A 17,057-nucleotide genomic window follows, 5' to 3' on the forward strand; every position below is an offset into this window, starting at 1 on the left:
GTAAAAAGTGTACAACCTAGATGGTCCTAAACACAGGCACATCCCTTTAAAATATTACTCTGATTTTGTGAGATTAAAGATTGAGTTATTATTTGTTTCTTTGAACTCTTACTCTGAGATGTCTTAGAAAAGACCTGGCAGAACCCAAACTTCACTGTATTTAAACATATTTTCTGAATCCTTATCTGTTCAGGTATGGTTTACAGAGACTCATGTCTTGGTTTTTGTCAAAGATAACTGAGGGGTTATGCAGGTCTAAACATAACTCTTCATATCAGTAGTAAGACTCAAGGAAACTCTGAATTGTGGCACTTTATACCAAAGGGATCCCTAAATGATTCTTCTTTTCTCACAATCATTCAAGAACTTGAAAGTCCAGGGAATAGCCTCAAATCTCTCATTCCCATAAATTTAACAGAGGTCACAGCATGGCCAATTCAGCTGAAAAGTGTTATTACAGAAAAACTTGATGATACTTTTATGTTCACTGATGTGAACATAATTCTCTGGGTCTTTTAGCTACATATAGCATGTCTTATCCATAGAGACACTTCAGAAGATATATACGGTACCATGAGCAAAGTTAAAAGTGATGAATTCTCTGATTTATAACTTCTACTGATAACAAGATGATAGAAAATCTTAAATGTATGGGTGTTATTATATACACTGTGTAACTTTGCTCAGCAGAGAAGGGATGTGAAAGAAAAAGTATTTATCACACATAAACTAGGGGGACACTTCCTTGAATGACCCTTGCTGCTTGTAAAGAATTGAGCTGATCTCTAACCAATGCACAAAAATCTTAAAGATGGGGTTAGCTTTGTAGGTGCTAGTGTGGATGTGGGTCTACAATCCTTCTTGCTTTTAAGGATCACACACGGGAAGAAAGATGTATATATGGAAGAGCTTTTTTTCTTGACAGATTTAATCTTCTAAAGAGATCTCAAACTGCTGAGTTGACATTGCACCTCCTAAAGATCAACCACTGGATTTTACCTACGTAGGCACAAGGAACTGATTATTATAACTGAACTCATTAGTGATGAGGAGCTAGACAAACAGGCCAGATCCTCCTCCTTCCATTTTAAAGCTTTGCTGACTGGCAAAACTGGACTCAAGTGAGAGTCCCTTGGTTATACCCCATTTAAAGCAGAGGCTGCGTTCACCTACATTAGGCTGCAGTTGCGTATTAGTGCCGTAAGGGTCCTCAGCACTGGTCTCAGTGTGATCCAAGAGTTTAAGCACACAGCCTAGATAAATATTAATTTGTTAATCTTCATTAGAAATCTACTTTTAAAGCTGATTCGCAGTGAAGTCACTTAGATGAAATCATTGCACGCTAAACAATCCTGTTAGGGATGTTTATCCAAGCAAAGGACATTCAATTGTATTTTCATTAGTAGCAATGTATGGTTATTGTCCTTAAAGACAAGGCTCTTAGACCTAATCTATTTGTTTACAGTTGTATCTAATTGCTTACAGTTGAATTTTCTTAAGAGTTAAAAGCTAATTTTTACTACTTTTTGGCATTACAAAATCAGGTTGCCTGCAGATTAATGAAACAAAGATTTGAGCACCAAAGGTGGTCCTGCCCAGTATCGTAGCTCTGCCAGTGCTGAGGACTTTCCGAAACTTCAAGGAGTTGTGGGTTATCTAATTCTAATGATGTACATTATGAAACAGAACATTATTTAATAAGAAAGTCACTGGCTGTGATGAACACCGGGTGATTTATCTATCAGGAAAAGAGTATTTTTTTAAACGGAAAATATGATGTTTCTCTCTGCTAAATTCTATACAGCTCAACAAGATGGGAAAGATTGTTGATCTCATCCTTTTTACTTTCTATAGCAGTTTTCTGGAAGGACAAGTCCTCCCATTAAATGAGGGGGAGAGTTTCTGGTTTCCTCGCCTTGTATCACTCTCTGCTGTTCTACCCATGGGACAAAGGCAGCAGAGCCTAAGGCAGAGCTCACCACTGGCTTACTGAAATAGGTAAATAGCTGTCTGAAACTCCTCCTTCAACCTCAATCTCAGGACAGCCATGGATTTTGGGAGCCTGAAGTTGAGCCTTTATTTTTGAAAATGGAGAAAAATACAGTTTCTTTCCTAACAGTGCTTTTTAGTTTTTAGCTTAGTATCTGCTCTCTTGACTATCCCTTCCCGGAAGATGACACTGCATTTTATATTATGTTCACATGTATTTGCACTGATTTTTGTAGTGCTAACTCTAGTTAAAGTCAGGGTATATTTTACTTAGAAGTCAGTTTTCCCCATTTATCAATTACAAAAAGCATTTCTACCTAACAAAAGGTATTATAACATTAGAAAATAACATCTTTGTTTCTTGTACAGCTTTGCAGTAAAGGTGCTGCTATAGACAATCCCTTTGAGTCATCTCCAGAAGATATTTCCAGTATCGCCAGTTTTATTGAGACAAAGCTTGTAACCTGCTACTTAAAACTGAGGAAGCCTGATGATGCTCTGAATCATTCACACAGGTAAAAATAAATATTGATTAGATACACTGCTAAGACTGAAATCAAAGATTAAACAAAGACTATGAAAAAATCCTGTGCAGGAAGAATCAGTCTCAATGAGAAAAGAGGAATCAATAAAACACAAAACTTACCCATGGCACTGATGTTTAGATTGGACTAATTCTCAAAATTTGAGACATTAAGCCACAATAGCCATGTAAACATTTACTGCTTCGATAATACAATAGGTAAGGATATGCAGGTGAGTCACGTACATAGTTCAGGGCACCCTTAAGATTGAAGCAAGACAAATATAAACATGCTCAGCCTTATATGACAGTAACGATATTATGAGCTCTTGATATTTTTCAAGCCAGATTAGGTCAGGGATGGCTTCAAATTATTTTCATTACATAATTCCTCATGGGCTCACTTGTGATCCACAAAGACCAGCACCACCAGCAATGCATAAAGGAGCCAGAAACAAAACTTGCACATGGTGGAGATGAAATTCCCATTAGTTTCAGATGAGTTAGGATTTTGCTGGGTTTGTGCTGCCTTTAATTAGCATTCAGGCATAAGGATAGTTTCTGTTAATCACGTGCATGTCCTGCCAGCAACACTTCATTACTGAGGTCTCTCTTCATTTTTTCCCCTTGCATGAAATGTATTAGGATGGACACTGCAATTAGTGCAGGGTGAGGATTTGTTCATACAATCATCTCAAATGAATGTAACTACAAAAGAGTAGTTACAACAAAAAAGGAGGCACACGCTTGTGCCTAATGCACAGGAGACAGTGGTGAAGAATAATGCATTGGTATAGAAATGCGATGACATCATGGCAGCAAGTTCATTTAGCTACATGCAAAGTCATGGGAAGTCTGGGAATCCTGACTTAATGACAAGGTCTTCGTCTCCCATCCCCACTCATCCCCATGCCTTTCCCAAACACTTTTTGTCTGTAAGGCTACGCCTACCTGGAGCCTATCCACATTGTGGGGGTGCATTCTTCAGACTAGTTCCAAGTACCATCTGGGTGGGGGGCCTGAATGCCCGTGAGTGGTTAGAGAACAGTAGGTGCTCTCCCAGGGCACATCTAGTGGGCACACAAACTCTATTCCTTTCAGGTGGAGTATTCTGTTAGGTGAGCCAAAGCATAGGAAGTGGGGAAGACCGAGATTCCCGTTAAAAATAAAAATAAATAAATAAAAAACAACAACAACAAATGCACTCCTAGTGCAAACTAAAAACCAACCATGTTTTTTCATGGCTTCTCAAAGACCATGTTAGAAAAGAAAAAAACATATAAAGTTTGACTGGACTCCCAACTTTTGGAAAAACAATAATGATCACTCTCTTATTCTAAGTGTGATTTCCAAGAACACTAAAATAAGGAAGCTATTTGGACAGTATAAATATAACTAGAACAAGAAATACTTTTCTTTACCTCCTTCAAATTATCTTGATTTCAAAATAGTAAGCTGTATTGACCCCAGTGCTACAGAAACTAAAGCCTATTCAGATATGCTTTGGTTTCAATTGCCTTAAAACAGAAACCATGACCTACAGAAACCCATGACCTACAGAGAAAATAAATGCAGTTAGATTGAGATCACTGGAAAACTGAAGTAGGGAAAAAAATCTTCACTCTTCTTTCACATATAATTATAACAATATGTTCTTAACTCCTTTAGTTACATAGCACAAAGAAAAGTGGCAATCAGTAATGCCTATTTTGAATATAATTCATTTAATAACTTGCAGAATGAGAATAAATTTACTGACCATGGTTGTCACATTGTAAAATGCAGGAACTGATACAATAGTATACAAATAAAAAAAATGTTCTGAGGCATAATTAATATAAAGACAAAACTTGAAATATCATAAATAGCTATATTTTTCAAAAAGAACAAATAAATTACTCCGAGCTCGTCTACTAAAAATAGCTTACTGCCATCAGTTAGTGTATATAGAATTTTTATTCCTATTGAGTTTTTATGTCATCACCACATTGTAATGGTTTGCTGGTAATCCTTTGGTATTAATCATGAATCCAAATTAAAATATTTGTTTCTGCATTTATTTGCATTTACTGAACTATTCTCTATTTAATTTCATGTAAATTTCACAGCTCCTGCATTCATTTCTGAAGCCTTATTAACCAAAATCAGCTTTAATATATCCACACATAGTTGTATCAAACTTACAGAAGTGGGTTTTGCTAGGAAGAAATCTTACGAAATATCACAACTAGAGAAAATAGAGAAAAATTCCAGCAGCTCGGTTTTAAAGTGTTCAAGAACAGGCATCTTCAGGGTAATAGCTTTCCCATTCTTAAGAAAGGAAAGGGAGTACAATTTATATCATCAGCTTTAGATCCTGTATGAGAAGCCAAGTCTGGGTCCTCCTGAAAAGTGGAAATTGTATTCTCCGGTTTCTTAATATCAAAATTTAAGGCTGCCTTTAGCATCACGGGCACAATTGAGGACACTGGCTAGGTTCTGATCATTTGTCAGGCTGATACAAAAGATTTACCCTTTGCAATCAAACACTATTAAAACCACTTCTCATCTGTCACAGCTCTGAACAAACGTGCCATGGATTGACTTCACCAAGCACCATCTGCAGTAACCTACTTGACCACCACTTTTCATCATAAGATAGCCATCAAAATAATTCCTAACTTGCAGTCTGAAGCTATAAAATGAATCACACAATATTTACATGCCCTGTGGTCCTTTTGGCCCAGGCATTATGGCATACCAGGGTTTAATGATCTTAATAACCCCATATGGCTTGCTGAGAAATTAGATTTTCCCTTTGGTTGCAGAAGGCAATTTTCAATTATAGCAGATGGCAAAACAGTGAAGGTCTGAGAAGTCAAGAACTGACTAAGAAACCTCAGATTAGTACTTAGGCCTTATGTTGTTCAGCCTAATAATGTCAGTGGTTGAATTTTTGCCCCAAATGAAAACAATCTTGAAGCAGAGCACAGCATTTCAGCAGGGCAGTCCCTCAATTATGCCTGCTCTTCAGAGGGCCAGGCCCAACAGAGAAATCCATAAAGCTGCAGTCGCATGTGGAAAAACAACCCACAGTGCATCACGTACACATCCCAGCAGCTGTTAAGATTCAGTTTTGTTTGAAATTGAAGAGAGCGATGCTGAAGATGACAATTGAAGATGGAGGATCCTTCAAAACATGATATACATGACTTTCTCAACGAGACTCTATATCCCCTTATAGTTTCTTTGTTTATTTTGCTTTTTTCCTCCAAGCAAGCTAAAATTAGTCTACATTGACATCATCGACACCATGACTTGCTGTTTGCACATGGGAAAATAACACAGAAACTTTCTATTGGAAATATGCTTTTTGCCGCTGCATTAACGCTTCCTCAGCTGCTGTGGTCCTCATAGCACACAAGATTTGAGGAATGACAGACACGTGGATTGATCCAGTTGCCTAAACATAGACTGCTGTTCATAGAGATCCTGTACATGGATCAAGCACTAGAAAATGTGGAAGAGGTTAATGTCACCTACCCAGCAGCAAGGGACAAAAAGCATTTTTTTTTTCATTTCTGCACACTTTTGATCACTCCCTGCCCAGCTGCAGTGGGGCTGCTGGTGCCATAGGACTCCTCTGGAAATAAGCTCCTCAGCAGGGGAACAAGGCTGCCTGCTATAGGTGAAAAGCCACACCCCACAGTTGGTGGCAGGAGGTGCGTTGGGAATTGCCATCTGGAAGGATGTTTGTGACCTGCCTCCTCCCACAGCATCCCTGGGCTTCACTCCCTGCCCTCCTTCCCTCGATCTGGAAATTATGGACGTAAGGGCCGAGGGGAGGAAAAGCAATCAGACATTGTGGCATGTTTCTCTAACATTACCTGTAAGTAATGCCTGAAAAACATGTTCATCATAATGAGGACTGCTGTACAGAGCTATTCAAAATCTTTGGGGGTTAGCAAAGATTTTCCTGTGTCCTTGCAGACTCTGCTCTGCAGCATGACCCACTGCCAATTTTCTCCCTCCCTCCCTCCTCCCAGAAAGGCAATGCATAGAGAATGTAATAAATCTGTAAAGCTTTTTCTGCTATGCCTTTTTATGTGTTTGGTGGAAGGCAGGGCTCTCTAATGCCTCTTGCACAATTCATAGGGAGACACATGAAGTAGAAAATAGCACCTCTGTTAAGTAGTACATGATTGCTTTTAGCGATGACTTAACAGAGGGAATCTCTTATGGAGGCACAGTGCAAAAAAAAAATCTAAAACAGCTGAAGTCTCACAGATTTAATTCTAAATCCTCTGCATTTTTCCCAGTGACTTTTCAAACACTTACAAAAGGTTTAAAATAATTATTAACGATCAAGCTTTATGCAGTATCTGTCAGAAAAAAAGGCATCTCAAAACTTGATCAGTGTATTATAGACAGGATAAGTCAGGACTCTTTAATCCAGATTAATTCAGAACTTTCAGACTAAAAATTCAATATTCAGCTACTTCTTCATCCCTAGCTTCCTTATTTTGTACCTTTAAAATAGGACTATATTAAAGTAAGTTGAAGAATGGAATTCTAGTGAAATATTAAATAATCAAAAATAAATAATGCAATGATGCTATGATACAGTGCAGTCAGTGGGCATCAAAATGGAGACAGAAGAGAGGAAGAGCTCAAGAAGAGCATAGATTTTTAGGTAGAAGTAGAAAAATGAGAAACATAATGGCTGATGCTGCTAATCTGTGGGAAGCCTGTAGTATAATGTATACTTTGCTCTAAACTACTCTCCTAATCTCTTTACCTCCTCAGAAAAGGGAAGAAAGAGAAAGAGAAGAATTAGCAGCATCTAATTACTTCAGCAATTGTGTTAGGCATATTGCAATATACATAATAGATGAGATATTAATACAAAGCTATTCCATTGAGATGCTCTGGATAATATAAACCAGAAGTACTCTTAAAATAATTCCTTCTCATGCCGCATTTCAAATATTTCTACGTACTTCAACTTTTTATTACTTTTTAAATGAGAAGCATTTTCTCTGGATTCTGATACTCAACTCTGAATCATATGTTATTTCCAGGTTGGTATATCAGTGATATAGTTCCTATTTTATGGCTGAGACTTCCTCCATTGAGGTCAAAGGCTATATTCCCCTTGACTTTGATGATGCTATATTGCAAAAACATTTATCTACACAACGTGTGGTGGGATCCTGTTTAGGAAAGGCACATTTTGGGGGGAAGCCCTGGAAGAAATACAGTTCCTCGTGGAAGGAAAAGTCTAGCAACGTTGAACTGTTTTATAAGAGTTGAGATGCATGACAGCAGTCCTAATGGCATCAGAAAATTTGGTGATCAAGAAAGTGGTACTTGTACAGCTGGAAAGTGAGTGGGCAGTACATTATGCAAACAAGACAGGGAATGTAGAGTATCTCCACTTGTGTTAAGATGTTTCAAAGCTTCTGAAACAAGATCTTTCTAAGTATCTTTTTGTTCTGGACCGGAGAACATTCTCCTTTTTACCACCTTCACAGCTGAGGAATCGAGACCTGTAGAGCACATTTATCTTGTGCTTGCAATTCAAAGCAAATTGCTGCTGCAAAACCTTTTAGCATGGCAGTTATATTTCACTTTACTGACAGAGAAAAGGCGTCGTGTGAAACCTTTTTTGGGAACTCACACTTCCTCCCTTCCTGTCTGTTTAGATATGAAAACTTTGTGAGCACTGAAGGTCCTCACCCATAGATGCCATAACTGCATTTATTTCTGAACGGTTGTACAAAAAAATCCAACTGCACAAAGACAAGTCAGGTGTCCTCCTTCAGTGTAAAAGGATTTGGTCCTGTTCCTTGATCCACCGAAGTTTCGTACAAGTTTTTCTGTCTTTGCTTGCAGCTGTTGGTTTAGTTCAGTGGTGACAACTGTATTAGAAGGAATTCCTAACAATTTATCAGATTACCACCAGAGAGACCCATTCTGGTCTCTGCCAGATTTGCCTTGATAAGCAGTATTTGCTACAGCTACTCTTGTAGCTACATCCACCAAGTGGTCCTGGCCTCTTTGTCCTCCAGCTTTTTTCTCTATAACACAGATGTTACCTAATTTTGCATGTCACTTCTTTAAAAAGAGAGTGGCCAGGGCAGGGAGGGAAGGGTGCTCCTTCCTTCAGGAACCAGAGTACTCACGCAGGGGGAAAAGGTCCCCGAGCACAGGGCAGGGTGGGCACAGTCACAGCCAGGCATTTGGTGGTGATAGAAAGAAAACTTCCCTATGGACCAATGGGTCTGATCCTGTCCAGGCACCAACAGACTGAAACGAAGCTCAGGAGAAAGGCCCTACCTCCCTCACATGTCCCTTCACATGGCTCTCCTCACCACAGACACCCTCCTCCTTCTTGAATTATTCACGCCCGCTAGCACTGAAACCACCACACTCATCCTCTGGGAGAAAGTGCTTCTGCGTGCCTGCTAGAAGCACTGCTTTCACAAGCCTACCAAATATTTCCACCAGCTTATTGCAACAGGGAGCTTTTTTTCCTCTTCAGGATGTCAGCTTTGGTAAACTGTCACATAGGGCAAGGAAGCCCACAAGCTTTTGTGTATGCAAGACACATTAGTCCCTAGTTAGTAGAGAACAGATTAGGTGTAGATGTTCCCTACAACAGCACCGGGAGGAGAAGTGGTTTAGAATACAAAGTTGGCTGCAAGAAAACGTACCACCATGAGGTCCCCAAAAAAAAACTTAAATAAAATCTTAACACAGCTGCACATGCAAATTGCAGGAAAATATGATGAGGTTGATTCCTGGCTACCATAGGGTTCAGGAATTTGACTGCCTCTAGTAGAGTTGAACTCTTAAACCAGCCCTTGGGATCACAGAACGGAGCATGGCAGACTCAAACAGATGTAAGACTAGTACTGCGCTGCAGATAATAAGCTACCTGCCATATAGATGAAACAAAGAAAAAGAAGAAAGTTGAGGTTCAATGTAATTGTACAGGATTTGTCAGGTTCATCTGTAAGTATATTGGGGCTGGATCACCAGCAGTAATGATCAACAGTATTCACTGAAGATAAAAGCATTGTATTAGTCTACAGCAACCGAATACATGGTTCTGCTGAATACTAGTTGACACATTACTTGCATTGACATTGTCTTTAATGTTGTGGTGAAGAATGCCTCAGCGACTACATTTGTAGAGTCGCGCCGTACCAGCGACACGTGGACATGCCAGCACAGCACACTGCCATACCGATCCATGCTAGCTTTACATCTCTCTGCATAGAGGCACATATTGCTTTAGCACTGAATTTTTACTTCTGATAAATCACCTAATTCCTCTAATAGTCAATTATAATTGACTATTAAAATGCATTTGTACAGAAGACCACACTGTATCATAGGAAGGCATGGACGACTAAGAAAAAGAAAAAGCTTCTGCCACTCTAATTAAAGAAATAACTGCATGCACCTCTACGAACAAGCTAACTTTTACTCACAGTGCTAGCAAGAAAAATGAGTTTATCTGCTGTAGTGGTGAAGTGTATTTTTTCACTTCTTTCATCTATAGAATCACCTCATTGGCTTTTTCTTGGCCTATAAAGGCCAAACACGAATGATGTGGTGGATAGTAGCAGAGACACTTTTTCATGTCAGTCAGATTAGAGTTAAATCCCTGTTGGATTTGGGAAGGAAATCAATAAAGAATGTGCACCTTAGAGAACAGGCAATGTGATTTCTATCAGCCAGGTTTGACGTAGCAATCTGAGTTTCTCGCCACACCTGTTTTCTTAACAGGCAGTAAGATTGAAAGAAAAACTTGAAGAGAAAACCACAGACTAACGTGTGCATCTTTGATTCACGTACTCCAATTGCTATGATGGGGAGAGAGTTGATGCCTTCTTCACCGCTCCTCACAGTTTGAAAAAAGATAATGGGACAAACACTGTATTATTTTTAAGATAAGATGTCAAGATGAAAAAATGAAAATGTCAAAAAAGAGCCTGATATACAGCATTACTTAAGGACTGTTTTGTTGAGAAAAACTGACCAAATGATTTACGAAAGGCTTTTAACAGGGCAGTCTTTGGATTACAGCAAGATGAAAAATAAATGAAAATCTATTTCAAGTTTACTTTAGCCTAGTCATTTGACAGATGGGGGCAAAACCTGGCAAGAACACAAGTTTTAATCTTCAGATGTAGTGCCTTTATTTGCAGTTTGCGGATTAGAAGTTTTCTCTGTGCAAAATATGAGCTATCCATTTTCAGACATTTCCTGTCGAAACTACTTTTTCTACCTGAAGCTCCCATGAGAGGCTCATGAGTAAGACCAAAGGACCGATGCTTCTGCTCATGGCACAAATCACCACATACAGAGATTGTCCTGACTGTGTTGCAGCCGGTGTATCCACCACCTTCTTCCCATCTTAATTCTTCTTTCAAGCCTCCCTCTTGAAACACATCCCTTCTAATTAATTACTGGATTAACCAGCCTAGTATCAAAACTGCTCATGGCTGGAGGTGGATCTTGGAGCACGGACTTGTTCTCAGTATGCACAGCTTGGCACATTTCTGCCTGGCCAGATGGGTCCCCCATCTGCTCTTATTTGAAGGAGAACTTCCTGAAATTAGGGTTTTCCTCTTAGCCTTTGTTTGTATGATTCCTTTGCTTCCTATTTTCATTCAGGTTTTTTTTTCCTTTCCACCCAAATCACCTGAAACACCTCAGAGTCAGATTTAAAAGCCAAAGGGACAGCTCTGCACAGTTTTAGTGCACACCTGGCATTAAATCAGCACTGCTCTGCATAAAGGCTGCTAAACTGGAACTGCATCAGTACAGCAAAGGGCTACTTTTGCATAGAGTAGTAATATAGTAGAAATTCTTTCTAGTGTATAGGCTACAGAGAGCCTAGCAACATCAAACCAAACTTCCAGGAGTCAAAGATAGCTTTCAGATGTTTGCTCAAGCTATTAGGGAATACTATAATATTTTTCAGTATAGAATTTATAGATCAAGAGAAGCAGTTGATCTTTTTGAGACTAGTAAAAAATCAAGACGGAAAATGGAGAGCTGACATCTAATTCTTTGAAAATCTACTACAGTTCTATATTTATTATAAACCTATCACAGCACATCCTGCTCAAAGACTTACAGAAAATATGTTGCTAACTACCAGGGAATTATTGATTTTATAATTTTTTCCCCTCATAGTGCTATTGCTTGCTTGTGGTAGAACCAATAGCTTGGGGGGGGGGGGGGGGGGGAAGGGGGGAAGAAAAGAAAAAAATCAGTATCACTATTATCAACTCTTGACTACAGTTTACAGCAGCAATAATCTCCTTTAAAATAGCTTGCAGAAGTACCAGTTGTCATCTATGTAAGGTATTACTGTTTTGGTCAAATCATTAAATGCTGATAGTATTTGATCTTTTGAAGATTTTGTTTTGATTAAATTAAGTTTTGGTGACCATCAGTATTGTCTAAACTTCAGATCTGAACCATGTTTGGCTGAGAACTGCAGTGTTTGCTGTTGGCGTTATCTTTTTGTTACTGATAAGAGTGATTCGTTCCCCCCATTAAGAGCCACTAAATTTTAATGTCCAGCGCTGTTTTGTACATTGGATTTCAGTTCAGTATTTAGATATGCCTCTAATCACAAAGGTCTACACTTCCTCCAGTAATGCCTTAAGTTACATGATATCATTTGTCACTGGTTTTCTCCCCACACCTTCTTCCCAGAGAGATAGTTCCTGCAGGGTAATGCTTTGTCTCAATACAGTTTTCTGAGTGTTTTTTCAAATGTTGCACTGGGAAAGCATAGTTCTGAGGTGGTTCCCAGTTCCTATACCACCTTAGGATGGTCTTCTGTGGAGTTGCATCTCCAGAGCACAGAGCAGCTCTGCTCATACAGAGCAAAGCTTTACTGTGCCAGAAGAACAGAAACATCTCTGGTTACACCTAACTTACCATTTTGGTTTGGCACAATAGTAGAATTGTGATGCACTTTACCCAATCTCCTCCATTTTCTGCCCCCTAGACAGTTCACAGACCAACTTTGTCACTCACAAACTAGATTAATTTCAGAGAAAGCTTCCTGCATGTTCTGCGTGAGCTGTGCACAAAATAAAAGTAGCACCTAATGAAGACACAGGAATCCAAACCAACCTTCAAGACAGCTTTGAGCAACATGTACGGGGACATTTTGTTTTAAGGGAACAGACTAAGTCTAGTCTGAAATAAAAGCCCCAGCTGCCTACAATACAGATGTAGGGGCCTCAACATTAGTTTCTCTGGTCTACTGATCCACTCCTAATATAGCTAATTACTTGCAAAGGTAGATGTAACCATTCAGAGCTTTAGGCCTTCTTCTGTACGCCTTGGAGAAAGTGCCTGCAGAGTGAATTTGATTCACGGGTCTACGGCATCTTGGAGACACTTTTAGGTTTTAACTTATTCTGAAAGAACTTTCTGAAGGGGCCAGACATACAGCCCATGAGTGGTGAAAACATATAGAAAAGACAGTTATTGGTCTTCTAAAATGCACTGGGTGTTTCCATAAATGTGAATTTATAGCTGAATGTGTTTACATATATATTTATGTCAGTTTCAAGACAATGAATAAACTTTAATAAATTATTTGGTTACAAAGAGGATTAGTTCTGTGGTTATTAGTAGACTGAAATCACAAGAGCAGCAGTATTTAATGCTATCATGATATCCAAAACTATCAATGAGGAAACAAAAGCCAGTTTGCAAGTTTCCTTTGTAGTAGAATGTAGTGTTAATCTCTTTGTTGATGTGGTAAACTACTATTAAATACTTAATATTTGTTATTACATGCATGTTTTATAAAACTTTGCATCCTAGAACACGCTTTATGTACCTTTTCTCCAAACCCTGGGAGAAGTGCTGACCAGAAAACCAGTCACTTGTTGGAGAGCTCAGAAGTGGAACTGATTAGATTTAGAAGGAGCTGTCACTCTTGCCCTCCCCCTGCTCACATCAGGATACTCTGCCTGCCAATCTAACTGCTTAGTTTATGCTATTTTTACCCTTCCATCTTTTTTCTGATATTGACTTAAAGCCTGTAATTTGTTACACCTGGAATTGCATCTGTTAAAGTTAAGGATCTAAGAAATATGCCAAGGTCCACCCACGTAGAACCTATCATTTGTACGGAAAGTTATTTTAAAATCTTCCAAGCTAACATTAAAATACATTCTAGATGCACAGTTTTTCCAGGTAGACAGGTCAGACAACTGCCACGCATGTTTGTGGAGGTAGGGGTTAACAAGAAGTTGTACCGTAGCATTTCTGCTTATGTTATCTACAAGCTAAAGGCAATGTAGCATATTACCACAGGAGATTTTTTCTAGAACAATACGCAAAACCCTACTGAAACTGCATTTATGATAAAACCTCAATAAAAATTTTAATAATGCTTGTTCATATATCACAGCTGTCAAGAGAGAGAAAGTGATAGTTCATATTACATTTGAGACATCCAGTGTTGAGTTGTATAGAATAAGTGTATACAGTATGTGTCTTAGTCACACTTTGATTATTAGTAGCTTTTAATGATTTAAGAGTTAGAAATCTAAACTTGTCCGTCTCTCTTATCTTTTAAAGGAGCATTATTCTGAACCCAGCTTATTTCCGGAACCACCTGCGCCAAGCTGCTGTGTTTAGGTGTTTAGAGAGATACTCTGAAGCTGCAAGGTACTCCGCTGCTCGTGGATTTCTAATGGTTTCTCTATATCTTTCATTCCAGCTCTCGGTAGCAAGGATACCATCGTATATCCAGGCTTTTCCAAAATCAGTGGGAGCTTTGCCTTGGTTTTGTGTATTTGATCTCGCATGCAGCAGAGCTCCAATCCTCCCAGTTGGCGTAACATGAATAATCCCAATTATGTCCCTAGCTGCAGTTAGACTAATGCATGTAGGAGGACTTACTCATTCTCAAGCACAGGGGTGAGCCCTAGTCAGGTCCCAGGGCTGCACTGGCACAAAAGCTACATGCACACAAGAATCTTCCACTCCCTGGTTTCCCCATAACCCTGGGCAGAAGCTCAGGTGTGCTCTGAGTGGATGGGAAAAAAAAAAGAATTTAAAAAAGTAATCAAGATCTCAGGGTACACTGCGGTACGCTGCAAAATTTAGCCTGCGTGCAGCTGATGAGATTGCTGGTGTGAACGGGAACTGCTGGCAGGAAAAGTCTGCAAGAGGAAGCTCTGCTTGTATGCTTGCAATAACGCTGCCAAAAACTAAAAGTTTCAACATGCAGCAGAAGTTTTTAACATACTTAAATGAAAGAAACGCATGGGGAAATGCAATGGTGACTTGCTATGTATCGTCACTACTACTAACATTAGACACTTACAGAGGACTGTTCAGCTGAAGACCACAAGGTGTATCACAAAATATTTCACAAATCATTAGCTAACTAATGGCAGAACAGTCAGTGCGAATTAGGCGTGAGACTGAAGGAGTCACTTTGCTCATCATTTAAGATGGATGTTAGTGGTAGAGCTCTGAAGCTATTAATATAGCAGCAAAACAGTTTGTACAGGGAGTGAAAGAAGACTTTACCCAAGCAGAGTTGCAGAGAGGATTTGGGAAAATGAACTTCAATTTTCTGTGCTGGACTTCAGCCAAAAACTCCAGGACGAGCACTTTTCCTTCTGCAGGACACATATTGAGATTATGTCAAAGTAATCTCCACTAGCTTTCACACATCAGGACAGGGAGAAGAAATTGGTTCCCCAAGACAAAGAAACAGCTTTTCCAAATTTCTTTAGAAACATGATTTCAGATAAACCTGGAATATTTCACTTGACTGTAAACTCACCCACCCACTCTTTTTTTTAAAAAAAAAAAAAAAAAACAAAAACACAGCTCACGTTTCAAACAAAGATGTTTCAAACTAAGTGAAACATTTTGTTGAAAAACAATGAAGTGTTGTGATAGTTCCCAGATCTCCTTTTATATCTCACTGATAACAGTCTCTTCTTCCTAAAAATCTTGTTGGGGTGTTGGGTCAGAGAAAAATAATTATCTACTGAATCCTTAACAGTTGAGGTCCATTGACCAACCAGACATTTTAGAGCTGTGTTAGGAGAGTATGTTGCTTTATGACAGGTGGGGAATCCTGTCCAAGATACTTTCAAACCCAAAAATTCACTAGTATCCCAAGAGGTGAAGTGATACAAGGGGAAATGTTTGGGGTGCTGGGAAAGGGGGAGGGAAGAGGGTTTTCCACCTGAAGTCACATTGAAGATTTTAAAAAATAACAACAATAATAAAAGTTAAAAAAATACCCTTTCAGAAACTGATCTTTCCTAAGAAACACTACATAGAAATGCCCATATTTTAGAAGACAGCATGAACCAAGAAGGTGTTCATAAATATGATTTCAAAAATAAAAAAAAGTGTGGTTGGTGTTACTGCAGATAAGCAAGCAGTAAGTTTACTACATCAGCAGGCAAGAGGGAACTGTGTCAGCCTTTTTTCCCCACACTGAGTAGCTTTCAGGAAACTAGATGATTTTAAATGAGATTATGTATTTTGTAAAGGAGAGGAACATTCTGACAGACTGAATCCAGAGTGGTTCCAAAAGCAGTGACTATAGCAGTATTCAGAGTTTAGCCTAGTTTAACATAGTGTTATAGCAACTGTGCAGAGCTGCTTCTGCAGATTGTGTTAAACTAAGCTTAGCACTACTTCTGTCACCTCACAGGAGTCACTGGTCTTAGTCGAACCCCACTAATGGTGCAGAATGTACTCTGCTCGCTACCGACAGACCATGGCATACAGATACTCAGTTGCAGTTCCTGCAAATACAAACTTGGGTTTTGTTAGCATAAGCCATCATTTATTTCTGCTTGCTTTTTGCACAAGAACAAGGTCATTGTATTTCTTTTTCTGCTTTTAGATATTCCGTGCCTTCCCACCCCCTCATGTGATTTTTAAGTTATTGCACAGTCCATTAAATACACCCAGAACACTATATGGGTATGTGAACAGGAGTGGCTGGTTGTGAACATTACTGCTTGGCAAAAGCATGGACAACCACATTTAACTCAGCCTGTCAAGCTGAGATCCCCTGAGATTTTGTCTCTGAGGAGGTACCAGACCAAATTCTGTGGTTCAGAGAAAGTCATAGGTTAGGGTGGGGTCAACTATAATTTAAGGGTCTCTCAAGTTCCTCTGTGTGAAGTTTTCGCTAGTACAGCCCAGTATCAGGAGAATAAGCATGTGAAGCAGTCTAAGTGCAAGGACATCTGAATTAAATTAAGAAGTCTGATATGCCCATATCTGCATCACTTCTGAATTTTATCAGCTGCATAGTGATTCTTTTGGGATAGCACTGTGATAGGATGCCACCAGGTAGAGTGCAGCCTAAGGCCATTTGGCATTGTAAAACAGTCCTAGAAACACCACTGTGGGGTCACAGCATCTGCAAATGATGAATTCCAAAGTGCTGCAACCACTTTCACTAAGATGTCAGCTAGTAAATATATTTCTCCTCTATTGGTATCTCTGATGTTATAGGAGACTGCTCTTG

At 39.2% G+C, this 17,057-nt stretch overlaps 1 protein-coding gene across 1 annotated transcript in view; it reads left to right on the plus strand.

Annotated features, from left to right (window-relative positions):
- SPATA16 (spermatogenesis associated 16) overlaps window positions 1-17,057 on the plus strand; it is an 80,388-nt gene that overhangs the window by 12,362 nt on the left and 50,969 nt on the right. The window contains exons 2-3 of the mRNA XM_076340662.1: window positions 2,359-2,504; window positions 14,123-14,212. Coding sequence (XP_076196777.1) covers window positions 2,359-2,504; window positions 14,123-14,212 — 236 coding nt within the window. The remainder of the gene's footprint in view (window positions 1-2,358; window positions 2,505-14,122; window positions 14,213-17,057) is intronic.

This window comes from Aptenodytes patagonicus, chromosome 6, assembly GCF_965638725.1.
Source record: "Aptenodytes patagonicus chromosome 6, bAptPat1.pri.cur, whole genome shotgun sequence".
NCBI lineage: Eukaryota > Metazoa > Chordata > Aves > Sphenisciformes > Spheniscidae > Aptenodytes > Aptenodytes patagonicus.